A 25,177-nucleotide genomic window follows, 5' to 3' on the forward strand; every position below is an offset into this window, starting at 1 on the left:
AGAGACATGGAGAGACAGAGAGAGAGAGAGACAGAGATAGAGAGAGACAGACAGACAGACACGGAGAGACAGACAGGCAGACTTGAGGAAGACAGTTGCCCCTGCCATTCTCCTTTTAACAGTTTTATCTTTGTTGGACGTCAGTACAGTGTTTGGTGCTCTTGAAATCATATTTCAACTGCAAGAGGAATGCCAAGAAAATCAGTGATAATTTGATGAGTTTTAATAAATTTATACAGTTGTGTAACCATCACCATAATCCAGCTTTAGAACACTTCAACTGTGCAGCTATGCTGTTTTATGTGTAAGGCATTAGACACAGAATTATCCAGAAAGCACCACTGTTAGAGAAAAAGAGGAGATACTGGTGCCAGAGGTTGCTGCAGCATATCTCAGCCCTCTTTGCACCCCCAGAACCTGACACAGAGCTCCCACTCAATGTTTCTTGATGATCTCCAAGTGACCCCTATAAAGTGGAGGAACACTTGGAGGGGCCACAAGGAGGAGGAGGAGAGGACTGTGGGCCAGAAGGCAGGATACTTGGGACTAGGTTGGGTTCCCAGCTGGGCTTTCGCAAGCACATGACCTGAGACAATCACACTACAACTCTGGATGACCTCAGTGTCCTCAGGTGTAGAATCAGGGACCAGCCAAGGAGGGGAGAGAGGAGAGTCTGGTCAACTTCAGCAGGACACTTAGCAAATTGCAAGGTATTCCAGAGCTCAAATATAAAGCAACTAAAACAGAGCTGTTCTGGTTGGGGAGTAGGGCTGTCCCATCTCCCACCCAGGTCCCCGAAGACATGTCAGTGAAGCTCTGAGGGCTCCAAGGGGCACACTTGGCTAGACCTGAGTTCCTGGCAGATCTGACTTTGAGCTGTGACTTTTCATGACTCTAGCCACAGGCACTATCACCCAGAACTCCTGACCAAACCCGGCAACCATTAGCTTCACACACTTTAATTTATTATGATATATTTTAAAATAGGAATTTATTTTTACTGATGAGGCATTTGAGCCTGAATTCAGTAGTATTAGAAAATAAAAATATTTCTGGATAAAGAAAATGTGGTACATATACACCATGGAATACTATGCAGCCATAAAAAGGAATGAGATCATGTCCTTTGCAGGGACATGGATGAAGCTGGAAGCCATCATCCTTAGCAGACTGACACAGGGACAGAAAACCAAGCACCGCATGGTCTCACTCATAAGTGGGAGTTGAACATTGAGAAGACATGGACACAGAGAGGGGAACAACACATCCCAGGGCCTGTTGGGGGGTGGGGGATGGGGGATGAGGGGAGGGAACTTAGAGGATGGGTCAATAGGTGCAGCAAACCACCATGGCACACATATACCTGTGTAACAAACCTGCACATTCTGCACATGTATCCCATTTTTTTTTTAGAAGAAAGAAAAAAATATTATGTTGCATTGGATGTATCAGTGGCTTTAAGACACTCAAAATTGTTATCTGCAAAAAAGTTATTAACTCTGAGTCTGTGGTTTTAATGTCAAAGTATATGGAACAAAGATGTTCCTGACTTCCACTTAAATATTTATTGGACCACCACCATGAAAAAGATATTGCCAATTTGGGGGACTGTAATACACAAGTAAGCCCAACCACTCCCTCCTGTCCCTGCATGGAAGTGACAGTCTAATTCTTGGAGAAAAGCAAGGGGAGGAGAATAGCAGAAAGAAAAGACAAACCCATGCATACACATAAACTCACTATGATGGAATATTGTTGTGTTTCAGAGAAAGGCAAGATTACATTCAGGAGAAAGTTCTCAAAAGAGGAGGCATTTGATATGTCTTAAAAGAAGGGTATAATTCCAGATCCTTTGGACCTGGGAAGATTATAAATTTTAAATGAGTATTGGACAGAGTTGGAGAAGAAGGGAATTAAATTAATTTTGGGAGGCAGGCATTTTCCATCTATTCACCAATTGGATGGATTTAATTAGAGATCAAATAGGAATGAATAGACACACACACACACACACACACACAGAGAGAGAGAGAGAGAGAAATAAAGCATAATTTATCCAGCAATTTGAGATGATTGTCTTTTTTCCTTAGAAAGGTTAAAAATGACTAATGAATTAGCATAAGACTGAAATCCTAAATCAGTTCTTAAGCCTTTTTTTGTCTTAGAGTCCTTTAAGAATCTGATAAAAGGCAATGACTCTTTCCAGAAAAAAAAACCACAACACAACAAACCATGCACACACACACTCAAATGTGCAGAGAAAACGTGTACAGTATCAGAAGGTTTGAGGACCCCAAAGCTGTTAGTTACCTAGTTCCCACATCAAGAGACCCTGTACTAATTATTGGCTTTCAAATTTTAAGAAGCTTGCTCTATTAAAGTCACCAAAATGTCCAGTCATGATTTACACCCTCCCCAAAAAACATTATTTCAATCTCTAAACTTTTAGAAATTTACATAATATTAAAAACAGACTGTTAAAGGAATTGAACTCACATGCCCACATCACATGACTGCCTGCAGCTAGTTTTATAATCTATTCAATAAAAACAAACCAACTTCAAACAAACAAGCAAAAACCCTCTCAGCTTAAAAAAAAATAAAAGCAGAACCAACAGAATAAATATATCAGCAAGCTGAACATATACACAGAAGGAAATAACATTAAATCCAGGACAACTCTCTGAGCTCAGTTTTAGGGTATAAAGATCAAAACCCCATGTGTCATAGGCAGATTCTGGTAGGAAGACTTTCAGAGCTTTAAGCAGCATTTGGAAAGTACCAGGTCACACCTAAAACTGGAGTTTTCCTTTCCCTTGGGACAGTACAACAAAAGTATCAAGCTCAGGGATAGTCTAGTTTCACCAACATCATAATCAGAAATTCTCTCGTTCAACTGACAAATATTATCTCAGACACTACTGGCTGGTAATCCCTCACTCAGAACCCCTGGGGACAGGATTATTCAGATTTTAGAAAGGAAATATACTGCATATACCATATAATATGTAACATCCTCAGCTGGGGGCTGGGGCTGCACCCAACCATTAAAATTCTGCAGTAAATGGATGACTGGTCACTCCAAGTGGGAAAAATAAAGACTATGAGTAGGCATATGTCAGTCCAGAACAAGTTTTATCACCCAGTGAGTAATAAAACATTTTAGTTTTCAGAGCTTTTTGTATTTTGGAATTGCACATAAGCGTGTGGACTTCTATTATATCCTAGGAAAGAGAAGTTAAGGTAAACAAGACACTATCTGCTCGAGGAGCTCAAGTAGCAGAAAAGGGTTTGCATACATACAGTGTTGACCAGACAACAGTGAAGATAGGATGAGAGCCATGCATTCGGCTTAAAGTGTCAGAGTATCTGAAACGGGACAATCACTTTCCCAACAAGAGACTCAGGATCTTGTCAGAGAAGAAGAAAATGACAGTGGGCTTTGTACAATGTTCTAGGACATTGACCAGAGGAGTAGGATTGGGGTATGTTTCCCAACCAATCATCCCTGATAAGAATTTTGTGGGGCACCTGTTCATTCTATTATCTTCCCAGACCTCTTCCCTGCAGATCTGAATCTTCAGATCTGAGGTGGGACCAGGAATCCATTTACTAAACACATACTCTGGTGATTCTCATCATCAGGGAAGCTTTAAAAACCTTAGTCTGGCCAGGCGCGGTGGCTCACGTCTGTAATCTCAGAACTTTGGGAGGCCGAGGCGGGCAGATCACGATGTCAGGAGTTTGAGACCAGCTTAGCCAACACAGTGAAACCCTGTCTCTACTAAAAATACAAAAATTAGCCAGGCTTGGTGGTGGGTGCCTGTAGTCCCAGCTACTCAGGAGGTTGAGGCAGGAGAATTGCTTAAACCCGGGAGGCGGAGGTTGCAATGAGCCGAGATTGCACCACTGCACTCCAGCCTAGGCGACACAGCAAAACTCCATCTCCAAAAAAAAAAAAAGAAAACAAAAGGCCGGGTGCGGTGGCTCACGCCTGTAATCCCAGCACTTTGGGAGGCCGAGGTGGGTGGATCACGAGGTCAGGAGATCGAGATCATCCTGGCTAACATGGTGAAACCCCGTCTCTACTAAAAATACAAAAAATTAGCCAGGCGCGGTGGCGGGCGCCTGTAGTCCCAGCTACTAGGGAGGCTGAGGCAGGAGAATGGTGTGAACCCAGGAGGCGGAGCTTGCAGTGAGCTGAGATAGCGCCACTGCAGTCCAGCCTGGGTGAAAGAGTGAGACTCCGTCTCAAAAAAAAAAAAAAAAAAAAAAAGCCTTAGTCTAGGTCAGTGGTTCTCAGGCTTGAGTGGGCATTGGCATCAGGTGGAGAGCTTGTAAAAATAGATGAACTGGACCCCACCCCCAGGGGTTCTGATTCTGTAGGGCTGGTATTTGCATTTCTAACAAGTTCCTAGGTGATGCTCCTGCTGCTGCTAGTTCTGGGACCACGCTGTGAGAACCACTGGTCTAGTAATGGGTATTAGCAAATGTTTAATTCCAGGAAGAAGCAAAACAGTTGTGGGGACCTGGAGGGTGGACCAGTATGGTGGTAGCACTGGGGGTGGGTGTGCCATATGCTAGATTTAGACAGGAACTCCAGTTCTGGGTCAGATTCTGAGGATCTGGGGCTAGTGAGGGGTAGTGAAATACATATTAGGTTTGTCATCTATTCAGTAAATAACAACTGAGTGTACACTGCATGCCAGGCAGCAGGGATGCCACAATGTCCTTGTGGGGCTTACTACAGTCTATACCAGCAGTTTGAAACTAGGGCTTCCCAGGAAATATTGGCAATACCTGGAGACAATTTTACTTATTAGAACTTGGCAGGGAATGAGGGTTGAGTGCTACTGGCATCTAGTGGGTAGAGGCCAGGGATGCTGCTAAACATTCTACAATGCACACAGAGGACAGCGCCCACCAACAGACAATGATCCCGCCCAAATGTCAATACTGCTGAGGTGAAGAAGCCGTGGTCTACATTTAAATTGAGACGGAGAAATGAAACATGATTTGTCCGTCAGTATGTCTGTCAACGCCAACCCAGTGTCTTCCTTTATGAAGAAGCTGACCATAACTCCAAACAACCACCTTCGGTCTCGGATGCTGTTGGGAATTTGACTTTCACATTATTTCACAAGTATGAATTATGACACCATTTAACCTACTCTAAAAAGAGAAGTATATTTTAAAAAGAAGAAATGAAAATCTGACAAGCAAAGCCCTTCTTGTCTCTACAATGGAGCAGAGGCTGGATCACTGCTCCTCTCCATGGTACTTTCAGACGAGAAGCTCAGATGAGAAGCTCCTTGGAGAGTCTTTGGGAGAAAGAAAACCTACCAGGAAAACACAAAGGGAGTTAACCTTTTTCTCAAGAGGACTGTATTTGAAATGCAGATCTTAAGCCACATGGGTAGGCTGGGCACCCTCCTGGGAAGGCTCCCACTCTGAATCCAGACAGCGATGTCTGTATTGGGGAGCAAGTGATGAAAGGTGCTTCTTAGGAAAAGGTGGGTACCCCTGGGACATCAAGCATGAGGGGCTTCAGCACATGGCAGGCATGGGAGGCACTAAAGGGGTGAATACAAAACATGCTGCAGCAAATTGGATGTGCCCAAATCCCCAGGCCCAAGAATGAGTGAGTTTGGGGGAGGATATGTGAGCAAAACCACTGAGTCTGAAAAAATAGGATCAGAGTTCCTGGGTATATATTATGAAGCTGAGGAAAACCCAACACAAGAGAGTTGACCCTTCTTTTTTTTTTTCTTTTTCCTATTTAAACTTGTGGTGAGAAAGCAAAAACGAGCTGCACTGAGTAAGTAGCAATCTGCCCAGCCATTCTTGAGGCTGGGGCAACAGACACAGATAAGGCCACCTGCAAAGTGATCAGGAAACAGTGTTTCTCTCCCAAGCATATGCAGTAGTTGCAAAGTGTCCTTAACAACCCTCTTCTTGGAGTGCTCCTACTTTCTCACTCCCTGACAAAGTATGTGATTTTAGACACAAACTACCAGAAACTTGGTTTTTTAAAAAATTATATCAGGAAGAATGAAACACTCCACTCTTGCCTAAAGGCACTAAGCCACTTGACCCAGAGAAGCAGTCTTCATTTCCAGCCCAAGTGCAGTGCCTCATGTAAGGGGTTTCTGGACACAGCACTACACATCTATCTTCACTTGGTAGCTGCCAAAGAAACCGGACCTGAGTCCACCTCACAGTCAAGACCTGATGCTGACCCCTTGCCACGCAGCCCTGCTTTGCCTTGAGCCTATCAAAACATAATTTCATTTACATTTCACTAAATTCCACCCCTTCTGAAAATCTGTAATGACTTTTTTTTTTTTTTTAATTTTGCTTTTGCTTGGTGTAACATCCACACGTCCCCTGGTGTGCAGTCTCCCTGGTCACAATGAGCCAATAAACCTGAATTCGTCAGACTACAGCCTTGTCCCTGATGGTCTTGAGGCAGAATAGGGTCTGGAGGCAGGGAACCTAAGGCCGATTCAAGCTGACTTCCTAGAACTAAATCAAAAGGAAAATCCCAACTTTCCACACCTAAGTAACAAAAGGACCAGAGGCTACTCCCTTTGCAAATCCCCCTCCTTTTCTGCGGGGCAGATGGAAAATTGAAAGTGTCTCTGATTAGTTGTTTTCTGCAACCAATCAGATGTTTGCATAGAAGTGTAACTTTGTAACTTCACTTCAGCCTCTGATTGGTTGCTTTCCACAACCAATCAGACTGACTGTGGGCCACCATTTTATTTACATAGGGTGTGTACCAAGTAACCAATGGGAAACCTCTAGAGGGTATTTAAACCCAGAAAATTCTGTAATGCGGCTGTTGAGCCCCTGTGCTGCTGCCCGCTCTGACCCTGTGGAGGGTACTTTCATCTTCAATAAACTCTGCTTTTGTTGCTTCACTCTTTCCTTGCTTTGTTTGTGCGTTTTGTCCAATTCTTTGTTCAAGACGCCAAGAACCTGGACACCCTCCACTGGTAACAGTCTTAGGCCGATTGGGAGAGCAGTGGCTGGTAAGAAGAGAGGGTCTGGCAAGCCCCAAGGAACACCGGCAAGCCAAGGAACACCAGCAACCACTGCTAACCACTCAGACTCCAGAACATGCTCAAGTGTCTTACAGGAACAAATGTGTTTTTTGTTTTGTTTTGTTTTGTTTTGTTTTGTTTTGTTTTGTTTTGTTTTTTTCCCCCAGCAGAGAGCTCTGTAAGCTGGTGTTCTGAACATGCTTTTGAAGGATGTTCCTTACCATTGTATTTCAAGTTTCATTATATGTGGTTTCCATATACAACTTTAAAAGCTAAATCTACTTGCTTCTGTAGAGATGCATTATGTGCTGTTTTCATATAGCGAATGGAACTGTTTTCCAAGCATAAAATTTTGTAAGCAAGTGTTTCAAACATGTTTTTGGGAGATGTTTCTAGCGTTGCATCTCATCGTGCGTGAGGGCTTTATATATACATGTTTTAGAGCTAAATCTAAGCATACTTTTTAAGAGATACATTATGTGCCGTTTTCCTACAGTGAATGGAAGTGTTTTCCATGCAGAGGGCTCTTAAAGTAGGTGTTTAGAACATACTTTCGAAAGATGTTTCTTACCATTGTGTTTAAGGTCTCATTGTGAGGGGCTTACATATACAGGTATATGTACACTTGGCAAAGGGGACCAATGGCTAATAGCTTTTTAATTTTTATATATATTTTTGAGATAAGGTCTCACTGTCACCCACACTGGAGTGCAGTGGCATGGTCGTGGCTCACCACAGCCTTGACCTCCTGGGCTCAAGTGATCCTCCTGCCTCAGCCTCCCAAGGAGCTGGGACCACAGGCATGTGCCACCATGCGCAACTAATTTTTTCTATTTTTTGTAGAGACGGAGTCTCACTGTGTTGTCCAGGCTGGCCTCAAGCTCCTGGACTGAAGAGATCTTCCCGCCTCGGCCCCCACGAAGTGCTAGGATTATAGGCATGAGCCACCATGCATGGTGCTAATAGCTTTTAAAAAACTGTGCAATCTACAGCCTGATAAATCATAAATCATTTATACTTCTCCATTTGTTCAACCACCACTTTTTATGTGCCCACTGAATCCATGGCCCTTTTCTAGGCTGCATGGTGGGGATATCAAGCAGAACATACAGCCTCAACCTAGAGGGACCAATGATCTAATGATAGCAACAAGGTTCCATTTGTTGCCATCACAGATGACAACTCTTAAGAAGCAAGTCGGTGAACAAAGGGATTGCAAAGGTGGTATGAGTGTCCAGTTAGGAAGTGAGATGAGGTTCAGCAGGGAAAACAGCCTTTGTCCTGCAGTCATAATTTATGCAGAAGCCTGATCTGCCCTTGTACAAATTCTGTCAAGGATTTTTTCCCCCAACCCACCTGTTCAACTGGTCTTCTGAATCTGTAAGACTAAACGATTTGTTCAGAAAAATATTCAATAGCCCTTTCTTTGGGCTATTTTCCTATCCCACAGAGGCCACAAATCTGTATCAATTATAATAAGAAAGAGGGAAACTCCAGATGTGGTGAGCTGGAGGAACCTCAGGGCATTTCATTATGAATATTTAGACAGTTTTCCTCTTGTTATGAAAATTATGCCAATCTGTTCCCCAGCATGAGTTTCTGATGAATTTCAATATCATAAAAGCTTTTTTTTTTGAGAGGGTGGGGATGATAATGTTAATTGTTTAACTAAATCCTGATCAGCTGAGTTTCACGTTCACTCAGAAAATACCAACTCATATGAACATTTTTAAAATCATCACAACTCTTAACCCTGATGTGAGCTAGTATTTTAGCACGCTAAGGAGACAGACATCTACGCAGGAAGGAGCTGCCCTCTTCTGCACTGCTGGGCAATTTTTGTTATAGGTTTGTCTTCTGGCCAGAGGAAGAGGGAAGGAGGTTGCTCAGATCCCAAGCTCAGGGTCATTTCTAATATGTAGTTGTTCAGTTACTCTGTGGCCTGTTACCTAAACATAGGTGTCATATCAAAATCCCGAAGCAAGGAAATGGTCCAAATGAAAGGGGCTTTTTAGGGGGCTTCTAAGGGGTCTGGGGTGGCACTAAATGGAAATCATGGAAGAACAATTACCCCAGAATTTGTTCTTGACAACCGGAGACAGTGTGTGTGAGCTGAAACTGAAGAATTTTTTTTTTTTTTTTTTTTGAGACAGGGTCTCACTTTGCCACCCTGCTGGAGTGCAGTGGTATGACCTTGGCTCAATCACTGCAGCTTCGACCTCCCGGGCTCAAGTAATCCTCCCATCTCAGCCTTCCAAGAAGCTGGTCTCAAACTCCTGGGCTCAAGTGATCCACTTGCTTCACTCAGCCTCCTAAAGTGCTAGGACTACAGCTGTGAACCACTGTGCCCAGCCCAACTGTAGAAATTCTTATCCTGGTGTCTAAGAAAAATGTCCGTCAATAAACATCTCTCAAGCCTTCGCTGACAGTAATAATTCCCTTTCTTGACCTGCTACCATTTACAGGCATATTAACATCTATACCCAAAGACATCTTTCTCATATTCCTACTGAATTGTTCACATCTTCCTTTTGGCTCTTCCATCAGCTGCTTAATTTTTTTGAATGCAGAAACCTTCCCCTCTGAGTTGTAAAGCTTTTAGAACTGAATGAGAGGATGAAGATGCTGGGATAAACCCTGGGGTTTATCTCTAGTATAACCCTCTGACTTCACAGACAATGCAGATGATGAAGAGGAAGGCCAAAGGAATAAAATTATTTGCTCAAGTTCACATGGCTAGCTAATAACAGAGCTGGTCCTAGAATATGGGCTTCCTGTAAACCCACTCTTCTGAGTAACCCATCCCCCACCATGCTGTTCCTAGAGGGCCAGGTATGTGGATGTAGTTAATAGACGCTTTTAGGACTGAACAAGGCTTTGGCTGGAGCCAGGATTCTCCCACATGCTTAGGAGAGCTGAGCATTTGGAACTGTGTTCATTTTCAAGCCCAGGAAGCCCCTCTTGGACCCCAGAATTACTCTAAAACCATACTGTCCGCAGAGAGTAGGCAGACAGTTACCAGAGGCTGGGAAGGGTAGTTGGGGGCTGGGGGGTAGGGGGGATGGTTAATGAGTACAAAAAATAGTAAGAATGAATAAGACCTACTATTTGATAGCACAAGAGAGTGACTATGGTCAATAATAACTTAATTGTACGTTTTAAAATAAAGAGTGTAACTGGATTGTTTGTAACTCAATGGATAAATGCTTGAGGGGATAGATACCCCATTCTCCATGATGTGCTTATTTCACATTGCATGTCTGTATCAAAACATCTCATGTACCCCATAAATATATACACTTACTATGTACCCACAACATTGTTTTAAAAAGAAAATATTTTAAAAAATTAAACTACACTTTCCAATATGGTTGCCACTAGGCACACATGACTATTGAGTACTTGAAATGTAGCTACTCCAAATTGAGGTATACTATGCCTATGAAATACATATGGGATTGTGAAGACTTCACATGAAGAGAGCAATGAAAGTATCTCATTTAATAATTTTATGTAGATAACGTGGAGATAATATTTGGATATATTGAGCTACATAAAAATACATTAAAATTAAGTCCAATTGTTTTTCCTTTTTTTTTAAACATGGCTACTAGAAAATTTAGAATTACATATGTGGCTCACACATGATATTTCTATTGGCTAGCACTGTTCTAAAACACAGTTAACCCCTCCCATTCATTAGCCTAATCCTTCCAAAAAGACTTGAGCCTCCTGCCTGCAGACATGCAGTGGTATCTAGAGATATTCAAGCAGGGATGTGTTGAAGATGCCAGTGGGAAGTCAAGGGTAAGTAAAATTGGTCAAGTGGTTAGGCCTCTCTGACCTGAGGGCTCGTGAATCCCTAAAGCGCTTAATTTGCCACTCTCTAAAATCTTTCAGCCACCTTAACTGTGCAAAATGCTTTCATTATATATGGATAAACCCTAGCTCTTCATACGAGTGAGATACATATAGCAGGAGAGAACCACGTTCTGTAATAAGGGGAAAGAAAAAAACAAAAACAAAAACAGGAGTTCTGAATCTAACCTGTGCCCACCCTAATGGTGGGGAATTGAATGAAATACAATTGTGTACATTTTTCTGATGCGTTTGCAAAAGCTATCAAGGTTATATAGGGATTTCTAAAAAACATTTCTGTTATTGGGAAATCCTTAAATGCTTTTAAATGTGAAACAGATAACTAAGGAAACTCACTCTTTGTCCTGCTGTCCATTTCTGTTTTTGACGAGTCTGGAGTTGCTGTAGTTGCAGGTAACTTCTTCCCAATGGTCTGAGGGGAAAAACAGATGATTTTACTTATCAAGATAATTGTCTCCATTAAGCAAAGGAATAAGATCCAGACCATAATGACAAAATGCTTGAAATCGGTTTTAAAAGCCACATTCTTTGGTTTATGCCCTGCTCTGTATACTGGCTGCCACCCTTTAATAGGTTTCATCCTCAATGACAAACAAGGGAGAAAAATAGGTAAAAAGGGCTTTATCCTTGTAGGCACTTAGTAGCGTTTATTCTCTTTCTTCCTTTATATTCTTATAAAAGGTTGACTACTTTTAGCAAAGAAAACAGGCATAGTTCCCCTCATTTTATGAGAAGCTGACTCAGTCTATGGAGGTACAATAGCTGGCCCAACAGACATGCTCAAAAGTCACTGCAGGCTGGAAAAATAGAAGTAGGAGGGAAGAAATCAAAAGGAAGGGATACAGGAATGGAGGCCCAGGAGGGCAGGATGGGCAGGCAGGTGGATGGGCAGGCAGAAGTCAGGATGTCCGGGACAGTGTACCCTATTGCATCTCTGTCTAGCCATCTAGAATTCTACCTGCCTCCCAGAGAAAGGGGAGATACTCTCATGTCCTCTAGACAGATCTACCTGCCTGCCACAAAGGCAAAAACAAGTCCACCAAGCAGCTCTTTTCCCCATAGTCTTTTAAGCCTCCAAGGGCTTAGAAAAAATCCAGGGCCTCAGACCCTAAGCTTCCACTGACTAGTTCAAAAAAAGAAAGATTATGAGTTTGTTTTGAGTTCATTTCCTTTCCTTCATTTGCGGCTAATTCTATTAACATTATTTATGAGCTGTCCATAGAGAAGACTGGATCTTATCTCTGCCTAAAGATGTTCCTGAAAACGCAGGCAACTCAGCAGCTCAAAGATAGAAAGAAATATACAGACCCAATGGTTCCCAAGGCGAGGTCTGTTCCCACTCTTACCCTTTGCTACCACACGTGTGTGATCATGATTAATGCCTGAGGGAAAATGTCTATTGATACCAGGGCAACAGCTGTCACAACCACGTAGCTGGGGAAATCAACCTCCCCCGCAACAATGAAGGGTTTTGCCAGTGAGAATTCCAGCCACTGGGAAAATCAAACATCTCTGGCTCTTGAACACATGAAGAGGAATGAACTGCGTAATTCAAAAACTGCCATGGTAGAATTTTTCTTCAAAAAAAAAAAACTGATTCACCACAGTTTTTAATTTGAAAAAGTTATTCGTGCTTCAAACGTTGAACCTAACATTAAATATGAATAAATCACAGAAAAGAGGATAAGATAAATCAAATCCTCAGCCCTTCATGAATTTTTAAAAACATTTGTGACAGAAAGCCTTTACATCTTACACGGTGACATTTTTATTTAGTGCCACAGGGCCTTCTGTATTGGATAAAAAATAGAAACCAAAATAATATGCCACCTCTAAACTGCCACTAAGTACTCAAACTAATAACATTTGATGATTCCAGGTGAACATCAGGGATGAAAAAAGCTTGATGTTATTCTGGCATCAGGTCAAATTTGATGAAAAACTGTTCTTAGAATTATTTTGAAAAATCAGGTACCGATAGTAAAAATAGCAGCTCTCAAAGCATTCATTTCATTCACATTCCTGTTCACACTTCTAGCAGCATCCCTGCCAATATATTTGTTTTTCCCTTTCTGGGGCTGGAATAAAGCATCACCATTGTTAACACATTAGGAAGAGGAAAACAAAAACAACCAGTGCTTCTGGTATCACTGAACAAAGAATGCAGGAAAGGCAATAGTAAACACTGTCCCTACTCCTGACTTTGCTTCCCTGAAAAAAAAAAAAGGACACATGTAACGGTTTGGGCATTAAACCAGATGCCTTCCTTTAGAGAGACCTTCAACAGGTTGCACATTTTTACAACTTCCCCTTCTTTAGTAACAAAAGAACGTATTGCCCATTATCTTTGATATCCTGGCTTACCAAAACTTCCAAGCTACTGGACATCAAGCAAGGCCACCAGTTCAACGCACTTACTTTGCTACAGAAGGACACAAAAAAGTAAAGCTCACTGTGGTTTGTTTCCTTCCTATTTCAGAAAACACAGCACACTGGCCTCTGCATGGATCCCAGTGACAGGGGTGATGGTGAAGCTGGTATTATCCTCATCTTCTGGGAAGTGCTGGCCTTAAATCTTCCCTTCTCCTTCATGGGCCACAGTTAAAAGTCTAGAATATGGCAAAGTTTCTCCCCATCTCAGCCTGTTCCTGCCAGTGCTCTGGAGATGGGAATTGGCCTAGTGTTTCTCTTGTCTCTAGGACCCAGACCTAGAGAAGTGTGGTCCCTGCACCAGCAGCACCTGAGAACTTGTTAGTAAAGCAAATTCCCAGGCCCCACCCCAGGCTTTCTCAATCAGAAACTCTGGGGATGGTTCCCAGCAGTCTCTAGGAACACACCCTCCGTGGGATTCTGATGCATGCTCACATTTGAGAACCACTGACCTAGATGTGGGAGTCCATTAGTATTAATCAAATGCCTTTTCTTGGATTAAAAACTTAGGGGCCTATTCTCATACCTAGATAAATTATAAAACATCTTTTTAACTCTTCTCCCTCTCTTCTGTCTCCCCTTTCCCACCAAACACATCTACCTTCTCTATTCTCACTGGCCTAAGAACTTGTCATTGCTACTAAATGACTCAGTTCAGAGAGGAACTTGAGTACAGTAGATCAGACAATGTGACAACATTGCTGAGGAAACATGGGGGAGGATAGTTGGCCACTGAAGGGGTGGGTAGGTGGAAGGAAGGAGGAGGACAGAAGGAAAGAGAAAGAGGGAAGGAAAGAAGGAAAAGGAGGGAAGGAAGGAGAAGGAGAGAAGGAAGGAAAAGGAAGGAAGGGGAGAAGAAAAGAGAAGGAGGGAAGGAAGGAAGGAAGGAAGGAAGGAAGGCAGGCAGGCAGGCAGGCAGGCAGGAGGCAGGAGGGCAGGAGGGAGGAGGGAAGGAGGGAAGGAAGAAAGTTAGAAAGATGAAGGAAGGAAGGAAAGAAGGAGGAGGGAGGGAAGGAGGGAGGGAAGGAGGGAGGGAAGGAGGGAGGGAAGGAGGGAGGGAAGGAGGGAGAGAAGGAGGGAGGGAAGGAAGGAAGAAAGGTGGCTTTGAACGAAAACTGGAAGGCTGTATCTAGCCTCTCTGGGCTCAGACTGCCCAGAAGGCTAAGCAGGCAGACTCTCATGACTGTATGAGCCTTCATAGAGGCCCAAACCCTGTTTCTCCTTCTCAGTGTTACCCTTTACTGGCATTTTAGGTGAGGTGTTTCTTCATTGTAGAAGACTGGCTCACACATTAAAGGACATTTAGCAACCCTTGCCACTACCCACTCAAAGTCTATAGTGCCCCCCAGTCATTGCATGTACCCTGAACACCACACACCTTTCCAAACATCCCTAGTTGAGAACCTCTAGCCCCTGCCCTTCCCTATACACAAAAGCAAAGAAAAAGGGTGGTGAATTATTGCTTTCCCATCAGCCTTCCAGCTCCCTCTACCTCTGAAAACATCTTTGGTCAATTGGGCTTAAAATGAATAGAATCCCAAATTTCAAAGGGCATGCCTCATGAACGCAATGTCTAGCTCCAGTACACAGATATCTCATGGATAACCGAAGGTCAGCTACACTGCAGGGCTAAGTGGACAGAACAATCAGGAATCACATCCATACATCTCTCCTCCACCTAGAAGGCAACAAAGAGGGATGTTAGGCTTGCAGTGGCTGGGGAAGAGGATACAGAATCTCCCCTTTGGCTTCCTCCACAGTGTTCTTGCTCCCCTGAGTGCCTTAAGGAAGGTGGCTTATCCACGACAAACACCAGCCATGCACTAAGGGGCTGTGTTGACATGCTCAGGACACAGCCCATTCACCTCCCAAGGGATCTGGAAACAGACTCATTTTGCCATATGACTTTAAAGAACAGACTCTCAGGTTCTTCTCCCTAACTTGGCCCATTATTTCCTCTTCCTTCTGTTAGGCAGCTGAAGACTTCCCAGTACATACACCCACATTAGTCAGATCTGCTTGGTCTGGGAAAGGATGTGCATATGGTTGGATGGATAGAGCTGTATCTGTATCGCTATGGATCTACTTCTACACATGGTAATTACCAGGCTGCTGTCAACTTTTGTCTTTCTTGCCACATACCTATCTCCATTTAAAACCTGACTTTTAAAAATCAATAATTCAGAAAGTTCATTCCTTTGAACATTTAATGACATAACTACCTCTCCCATTTGCTCTCTTGCCAAAAGCACTAAATAAACGTTTCAGGATTTTCGTGTACAGTGGGAGTATCACATGTACTCCTAGCGCTACAAGATCCAGTGGTACAGCATCAAGACAGATAACCACCATATGATTTCAGTTAGTGGAGAAACTAATTTTTTGTCTTTTCTCTGCCAAAATGAAGAAACTAATGCTTACAGGAAAGGCAATCGCTGGATTGGAGTCCAGGGGAATCTAGTTCCCAAATGACTAATGTATCTGTTTCTTTGTGACTGAAGAACGTGAGACCAAGATCCTGCTCAAATCAAGAGTATAAAATTCCTTCTCCTACTTTATTCCAATTCACATGCAAACTCCAAGCTTCCAATTATAGTACAATGCTAAGGAGAAGAAAATCTCTGAAAATCTCCTCTCCAAGAATACCACATACAACTCTCGTATCACAAAGGCAGCCAGGTTGAATGGGTAGTGGGAGGAGAGAGAGAGAGCTCCCTGCATTCTAGCAGCTGATGAAGCTCCCCTGTCCAGAGGCCTGGCTTTCTGGCAGCTATTATAAGAAGAAGATGGTGGTCTGAGAAGCTATCCATAGATAGTACTCAAATACTCACCTTATTAGTCCTTTCTCACGCTGCTAGTAAAGTTATACCTGAGACTGGGTAATTAATAAAGGATAGAGGTTTAATTGACTCACAGTTCAGCATGGCTGGGGAGGCCTCAGCAAACTTACAATCATGGCAGAAAGGGAAGCAAATATGTCCTTCTTCACATGACCGCAGGAAGGAGAAGAATGAGTGACGTGGGGAAAAGCCCCTAATAAAACCATCAGATCTCGTGAGAACTCACTCACTATCACGAGAACAGCATGGGGGGACCGCCCCCATAATCTAATCACCTCCCACAAGGTCCCTCCCCCAACACATGGGGATCATAATTCAGATTACAATTCAAGATGAGATTTGGGTGGGGACCCAGAGCCAAACCATATCACTCACACAAAGTCAAACACAAGAGATCACTTTTCAAACAGCTGGTAAGACACAAGATAAAGATGACTCTTTGATGGCATTCCTTTTACAACACTGGTATCTGACAGTATTCCTTCCCTTTCTGTTCAGTACAGATTTATTAAGTGCCCATTCGGTGTGAGGCAAGAAAGTGGGGAAAAAAGGCAGGGGGATGGTGAACATGAAAGCAAACACTGAAACTGCAGTTGTGGGGTTGGTTCTCCAGAATGGTGTGCTGAGGGGTGCCCAACCATTCCACACAGTTATCCTGAATCCTGCTCATATATGGGATACAGAGAGCTACAGGACACAGTGACAGGAGGAGGGTCAAAACAGTTATCTATATATGACCATATCTGTAACTTTTCAGTTTTTGTTTACCATAATTCAGAAAGATCCCTAAACTGCTATTAAAACTCACTGTAAACTTTTTATATTTATTTTTACATGTCCCCTTCATGAACACCTATGACAGATGGCATTATGAAAAGTCTTCTTGGCTCTCAGTGAGGGGTGGTAGGCACAGAGCAGAAGCCCTGTGAGCCAGCTCAAGTCACAGCCAGAAAAGAACTAGCACAAAGGAGTGTCCTTACAATGGGGTGCCTTGTGTGCTTCCCCAGAAGCTTTTCTGCTCCCTAAGAAATTTACATTAGAAACTGTCATCTCATCTACATTTGGTGGACCCAGCTTAAACTATTTGATATCAATAGAAGATACACTAGAGTAAAATACAACTCAAAATTCTAAAAATAAAGTGTATGGTCCAGTAAAAGAAAAAAAACTACACTTGCAGTTCCATTCCAGGGCCAGGGTTTACCTTTGTAACACCTCACCATACTGTTATGCCAATTCTAACTTCTCCAAAGGGGTGTGCTTCCCAGTCTATTTTTAAACTTGGTTATAAGGAAAAATAAAATTTAAAAAGTAATTTTCTGATTATGAAATTGGGCTTAAGACTTAGAGCTATTCATATGATGTTTATTTCCTTGGTTGCCTCAAAAAGTTAGAGAATTCAAATATATTAAACCTCTTTGCCCACAGTTAAAGACCTTGTCAGATTCATAGCTGCTGTAGAAGCAGTTGTCAAGTATATCACACTTGCTGGGGGCATTGGCTCACACCTGTAATCCCAACACTTTGGGAAGCTGAGGTGAGAGGATCACTTGAGCCAGGAAGTTCGAGACCAGCATGGGCAACATGCAAGACCTCATCCTACAGTCAGTCAGTCAGTCAGTCAATCAATCAATCTATCAAGTATGTCACAGTTAGCAGTTTAACTACCTTTCCTGCCCTTTTCCTTCAGAAATAGTGCCCACCTCGAGAGTAAACCTAAATGCTCATTATTCTCTTATCCTTACAAAATGAGAGGTCCGTGAAGTATTTGTTGAGTGGAGCAGGGAGTAGTGGGATACCATTCACTCACCCTTTGCCCTAGCTAGCATTAGCACCTACCACAACAGGCAGCAAGAGAGGAGATGTCCTCCTTGACAAACCAGACAGCCTCTATGCCTCTTAGATTAGAGCCCTACTGTTTCAATCACTGCCATGTACCAGCTCTTTCCAAACTGGTTACTGGTGACAGCACATTTGTCTGGGATGTCTTCCTGGGCCTCGGTTGCCCTTGCCTTGCTTCCTCTTGTCCACCCCACCTCAACCCCCAACACACATCACCTGTCCTCCTATTAATTATTGGTTGCTACAGAGAAGAATCTAATCTCAGCTATGTTTCTGGTGAACATCTCTCTGCCTGACTTCCAAATACTCCTCATATTAGCCTGCTCTCTCACATTCTCTCAAGTTCCGTATCTATTATGATCAAAAGACTCCCACTTTGATGGGTGATTATCACCCAGGTATGCGTACACACACACACGCCCCATTCTCTTGTTCTGAAATCATTTTCCAAAGTGTACCCTCCCTCCCCAACACAATCTCCAAAACACTTAACCCCATAATCTGATAAATTTGGCAAAGACTTGGTCTAATCAATTCATCATAGCATATTAAAGGCTATGAAAAGTCCTTCAGTTACTGTTTAACTTTATCCTTAACTTTATCTCAGTATATTCTAAACTTATCTGACTACAGAATTCCTACTTCTTGTGACACCCATGAACACATCACAAGAATGAGTAGTCTATGGAATAGTTGAGTGAACATCATCACCTTCTCTTCCTAAATTCTCTTGCCTATCCTGTCTCCTAGGCTCATGACTTGAAATTCACCTCTTATTGCACCTTCTCATATCCAACCCATCACCAAGGCTGTGCTTTCAGATTTATCTCCTTCCTCTTTGATGCCAGTCTAGAGCCTTGTTACCATCATGGGGACTATTTCAATAATTTTCTTTTTTGTTGTTGTTTTTATTTTTGAGACAGGGTCTTGCTCTGATTCAGGCTGGAGTGCAGCGGCACAATCACTGCTCACTATAGTAGCCTTGGACTCTTGGACTCAAGCGATCCTCCCACCTCAGCCTCCCAAGTGGCTGGGACCACAGGTGTGTACCACCATGCCTGGCTAATTTTATTTTTCAGTAGAGACAAAGTCACTATGTTGCCCAGGCTGGTCTCAAATTCCTGGGCTCAAGCGATCCTCCTGCCTTGGCCTCCCAAAGTGCCGGGATTACAGGCATGAGCCACCACACCAGCCTTTTCAATAATTTTATAGACAAAGATCCTATCCCCAGATTCCATCTTCTTCATTTGATCTCCCACAAGACTCAATTTTTAATCATCTTCTGCCATCATCTCTTACACACCCCTACACCAATGCACTCAGAATATATAATGCTTATTGGCCAGGCACGGTGGCTTACACCTGTAATCCCAGCACTTTGGGAGGCCGAGGCAGGCGGATCACGAGGTCAGGAGGTCGAGACTGGCCTGACCAACATGGTGAAACCCTGTCTCTACTAAAAATACAAAAATTAGCTGGGCGTGGTGGTGTGCACCTGTAATCCGAGCTACTCGGGAGGCTGAGGCAGGAGAATCACTTCAACCCGGAGGTGGAGGTTGCAGTGAGCCGAGATCGCGCCACTGCACTCCAGCCTGGGTGACAGAGTAAGACTACGTCTGAATATATATATATATATATATATATATATATATACACATATATATATATATACACACATATATACACATATATATATACATATATATGTCTACACACACACACACACACACACACACACACACTGCTTCTTAATAGCTGTTCATATAAATTCCCAAAGTTCAGAAGAAACTCCAGGGTTTACTTCTGATTGCTGCTGCAACCTGCCATGTCTCCTAACAGCTATCTTTCTCTTCAACTCTCAAGACTAATGGGAAACTTTCTCTGAATACAAAACACCTGGTCCCATCTTAGATTCTTCAATATTTGTTTGTCTTTTAGGGTTTACTCTTTCAATCTGTCCCATAAAAACTTTAGTATCTATCATTCTACTGAACATATACAGATGAAGTCTCTTTTATATTTGTATATTAGACATACACACACAGAGGGACATGTGTGTATGTGCGTATACCAGTAGAATTTGAGCCAAATTCTATCATTTATCATGTAGTTTAACTTCTGCCAAAATCTGATCATTTGCTTCATTTGCTTGCTTTTTGAACACCTCTAAAGACCATGTTCTAAAAAAACTGGAAAGAACCATACGACAGTAACAGGAGGGGTGAGACTGTCTCTTCGTTGAAGCAAAATGACTTTCTAAGACTTAGTAGGGCCTTCTCATGATGGGGAAATGCAGTGTCGAAGACGGGATCAAAACCTACTTATGTGCTAAATGAAGTGGAGAAGGTACAGTCAGACAATATTAAAATCATGGAAGGCAGCCCTCTAAATGTCTGACAGCATATGAAAATACTGTTTATATTTTACCCCCACTGTTCCCGAGAGAGGAGCCTGCATGCTATTTTGTTGTAGGATCATCTTACTCACAGAGGATGAACGAGCCAGAGTAAATTTCCATTTCATATACCACATTGGCAAAACATAATTCGCCATCATGCTTTAAAAAGTTTAAAATGCTATTTTCTGTTGTTATGACAGATAAAAGGAAATCATAAACATTCCTCCTACTAGAGGATTAGTTTTTTATCTTTTGATTAACAATGTCTTCCTTTTAGATATATTTTGAAAGTTTAAGATGGTGGGTAAGGGAGAGAGAAAGATGATATGGCCGGAATGAGTATCACGGGGCCAGTTGGGGTTTTATTTGTCCAGTGCTTTATCGCGAAACATGCAGTACACATGTGGACTAAATCTTAATTTTCCCATAAAATAGCTGTATGAATTCAACTAGCATACAAAGATCTTTTCAGATCCAAAATATTTTACGTATTCAATCATGACATAATCCAGGCCTTTACCTGGAGATGGCACCTCCTCCCCCAATATATTTGAATCCCATCTCACCTTTAAGAGTCAACTAAGGTCCAGTTGGCTAAAAGTGGCAGCTTTCAGGAATGTGTGGGACACACAGACTGACATGTATCCCACGCTTGCTCATGACATTTCTATGTGTAAGAGATACCTGAGGTCAAAGCCATATTTTCTTCAGTTTTTCTTTATACCTCTAAAATGAAGGTTGGATTCAATCACCTTAATTCATTCATTCCTCATTCATTCATTCATTCATTCAGCATTCTTTTCTAGAACTACCATGAGCCTGAATCTAAGCCAGATGCTGTATCTACAAAGGTGAGATGGGTAGAGTTCTAGATCTTTAAAGGGTTCAAAATTTGGCAGCAGAAGCACTATTCACAATAGCAAAGTCATGGAATCAACCTAAGTGCTTATCAACAGTGGATTGGATAAAGAAAGGAGGTACATATAGATCATGAAATACTACACAGCTATAAAAAAGAATGAAATCATGTCCTCTGCAGCAACATGGATGCAGCTGGAGGCCATGATCCTAAGCAAATTAACACGGAAACAGAAAACCAAATACTACATGTTCTTATTTATTAGAGGGAGCTAAATAGTGGGTGCAGATGGACATAAAAATGGAAACAACAGACACTTGGGACTCCAAAAGTGGGGAGGAAGGGAGGGGGGCAAGGATTGAAAAACTATCTATTGGGTACTGTGTTCACTATTTGGGCGATGGGTTCGATAGAAGCCCAAACTCCAGCATTATGCAATATACACATGTAACAAACCTGCACATGTATCCCCTGACCCTAAAATTAAAAAGAGAATATAGCAGCGGAGACAGAATCATTAACAGAGCATCACAATACAAAGGGATAAGCACTACAATAAAGGCACCTACAAAACAAGAAAACAAAGAGCTATTAACAAACGTTCATGGAAAAATATGCCTCACAGCAATGATGCAGCTTGCATTAAATTATAAAGGATGGGTAAAATTTTGCCAAGTGGAGACTGGTGGAAAGGGTATTCTAGCTGAAGAAAAGCAAGAGGCAAGGCAGGTATGTGTGCAGGGAATGGGGACTTCCCAGCACAGGATCGAGGGTGGCAGGGATTCGCAGTGGGAGTTGAAGAGAGGTGACTGGAGATCTGCTTGGGCTCAAAAGGCCAGCAAGGTAAGTTAGGGCCAATGTTACAGTTTTTGCTTTGTCTTAAAGGCAACCAGTAGTGACGAAAAATAAGTAGAGGCATGGCCCAATCAAATTTGTGAATTTAAGACAGATGATCTGGTGGTATTGGGAGGAATGAAGAAGAAAAGGAAGGACATGCAAAAGCCAAGAAGGCAATGGGGAGGTTGACACAATAATCCACCTAAGGCAGTAAAATTAAAGATGAAATTAAGGTTTGAGAGATACTTAGACTGCCTATCTAAAGGCAGTTCATAGCTTACAGTCACTACAGGGATAAATCAGTGATTGTGAATTGGTTTGACAATGATGGAAAAATTTCCAATACTGTTATGCCCTTAAGTCAACATATATGCATGCTACATAGTTACTGAGTGTCAATCAACTGCAAACAACAATAATAAGTTCAGACTCCGATTTAGAGAGTCAGAGAGACAGATATGGTGGCTCAGGGACGCATCGTGGAGAATATACCCTAATGGGAAGCATCATAGTGCAGGTGTCTCTCAGTGCTCTGATGCTAGTGTCGAAACGTTTAGTGGAAAAATAATGAGCCTGTAATCATTTTGAACAGTTAGCTTCCTGTTAAAACACCAATCAATCTACCATTTGAAAACTAAAACATTTTAAAAAACATAGACATGTGAGAAACTCCTGACACATATGAAAAAGCATCTTTCTAATCTGACAAATTTAAAGTAAACAGTTTAGTCAAATGTCTCCAAAAATGTCTTGAGCTGAAGACAAAAATGGGAAATTTCTTTCTCCAGCAGAAATTTCCAGAGCTTTTCTGTCTTTCAGAGTAGAGAAGGGAAACAAAATAGTTTCAATCAGAAAAGAGGCAAATGCTTGCAACAGTGTTTTGTTGTTTTGTTTTCAACCAAAAAACTGCTACTTAAAAGGCTTATTATGCCTGTAATCCCAGCACTTTGGGAGGCCGAGGTGGGTGGATCATGAGGTCAAGAGATCGAGACCATCCTGGCCAACATGGTGAAACCCCGTCTCTATTAAAAATACAAAACTTAGCTGGGCATGGTGGCATGCACCTGTAATCCCATCTACATGGGAGGCTGAGGCAGGAGAATCGCTTGAACCCGGGAGGCGGAGGTTGCAGTGAGTCGAGATCACACCACTGCACTCCAGCCTGGCAACAGAGTGAGACTCCATCTATAATAATAATAATAATAATAATAATAATAATAATAATAATAATAAAGGAAATTCTGACACTTGCTGCAACATGGATGAACCCAGAAGACATTAAAGTAAAAATAAGCCACTTACAAAAAAGACAAATATTGTATGACTTCACTTATATAAGGTACCTAGAGTAGTCAAAATTAGAGGCAGAAAGTAGGCTGGTGGTTGCCAGGGGCTGGGGGTGGGGGCGGGTAGCTCAATGGGTATAGAGTTTCAATTTTGCAAGATAAAAAAAGTTCTGGAGATGGATGGTGGTGATGGTTGCATAGCAGTGTGAATGTCCTTAATGCCACTGAACTACACACTTAAAAACGGCTAAGCTGCTTATGTTATGTATATTTTACCACATATTCTTTTCCTGTAAGCCTCTCTCTGGCTAGGAATGTCGATTAGAATGGAGGAAAAAAAAAGTTGCTCATGAGGCTGTGATATCCTGATACTTAATATTCAACCACAAAATAATCAGGGGTGTAGTCAGTATCTAATGAGGTGAGTCAGAGAACAAACCCATCTTTTTCCAGAAGGTTTCCATCTCAGGGATGCCTGCTGTGTTCATTCACCTCGGTCTTATCTGCAACACTCCTTCTACGGCTCTGAAAGATAACCTACTGCTTCCATAAAGACTACCTCTAAATCTCGCTAACACTAAATAGCTCTGACTTTAATATCTTAGGACTCATTCTTTACTTTCATCATCTGCTCCACGGATTCCCAAAGAATAACATTTATTCCTTTTTTTCCCCCATTTTCTGGGCTCCTCTATTTTACAGAAAAAAGGCAGAGAATATCACATCAAGTTACTTAAGAAGGCTCGATGATATCTTTTTTTTTTTTTTTTTTGAGATGGAGTCTTGCATTGTCACCCGGTCTGGAGTGCAGTGGCACAATCTCAGCTCACTGCAACCTCTGCCTCCTGGGTTCAAGTGATTCCCCTACCTCAGCCTCCCGAGTAGCTGGAATTACAGGCATCCACCACCACGCCCGGCTAATTTTTGTATTTTTAGTAGAGATGGGGGTTTCACCATATTGGTCAGGCTGCTCTCGAACTCCTGACCTCGTGATCCACCCGCCTCGGCCTCCTAAAGTGCTGGGATTACAGGCGTGAGCCACCACGCCTGGCCAATGATATCATTTTTACATTTTGTTTTTATTAGAAATAATGAGTTCAAGCCACATACTTATTCAAAACAGGAGCTTCCTAAATACAGCCAGAGGTAAGGTACACTTTTTTTTTTTTTTTAAGAGACAGGGTCTTGCTCTGTCACCCAGGCTGGAGTGCAGTGGTGCCATCATAGCTCACCGCAGCCTCGACCTCCTGGGCTCAAGCGAGCCTCTCAAGTAGCTGAGACTACAGATACACACCATCATGACCAGCTAATTTTTTTTTTTTTTTGAGACGGAGTTTCATTCTCATCGCCCAGGTTGGAGTACAATGGCACAATCTCAGCTCACTGCAACCTCTGCCTCCCGGGTTCAGGTGATTCTCCTGTCACAGCCTCCTGAGTAGCTGGGAATACAGATGCCTGCCACCACACCTGGCTAATTTCTGTATTTTTAGTAGAGACAGGGTTTCACCATGTTGGTCAGGCTGGTCTCGAACTCCTGACCTCAGGTGATCCGCCCGCCTCAGTCTCCCAAAGTGCTAGGATTACAGGCATGAGCCACCATGCCCGGCCACATGCCCAGCTAATTTTTAATTTTTTTTCTAGAGACAGGGTCTCACTATGTTGCCCACGCTGGTCTCCAACTCCTGGGCTTTAAACAAGAGACCTTCCCACCTCAGCCTCCCAAAGTGCTGAGATTACAGGCATGAGCCGCTGCACCCAGC

At 42.5% G+C, this 25,177-nt stretch overlaps 1 protein-coding gene across 12 annotated transcripts in view; it reads right to left on the reverse strand.

The window, feature by feature from the left end:
• SH3KBP1 (SH3 domain containing kinase binding protein 1) overlaps positions 1-25,177 on the reverse strand; it is a 358,209-nt gene that overhangs the window by 102,798 nt on the left and 230,234 nt on the right. For all 12 annotated transcript variants that reach the window (XM_030807593.1, XM_030807591.1, XM_030807587.1 and 9 more), the window contains one exon: positions 11,262-11,337. In XM_030807593.1, coding sequence (XP_030663453.1) covers positions 11,262-11,337 — 76 coding nt within the window. The remainder of the gene's footprint in view (positions 1-11,261; positions 11,338-25,177) is intronic.

Source organism: Nomascus leucogenys, chromosome X (assembly GCF_006542625.1).
Source record: "Nomascus leucogenys isolate Asia chromosome X, Asia_NLE_v1, whole genome shotgun sequence".
Taxonomy (NCBI): Eukaryota; Metazoa; Chordata; class Mammalia; order Primates; family Hylobatidae; genus Nomascus; species Nomascus leucogenys.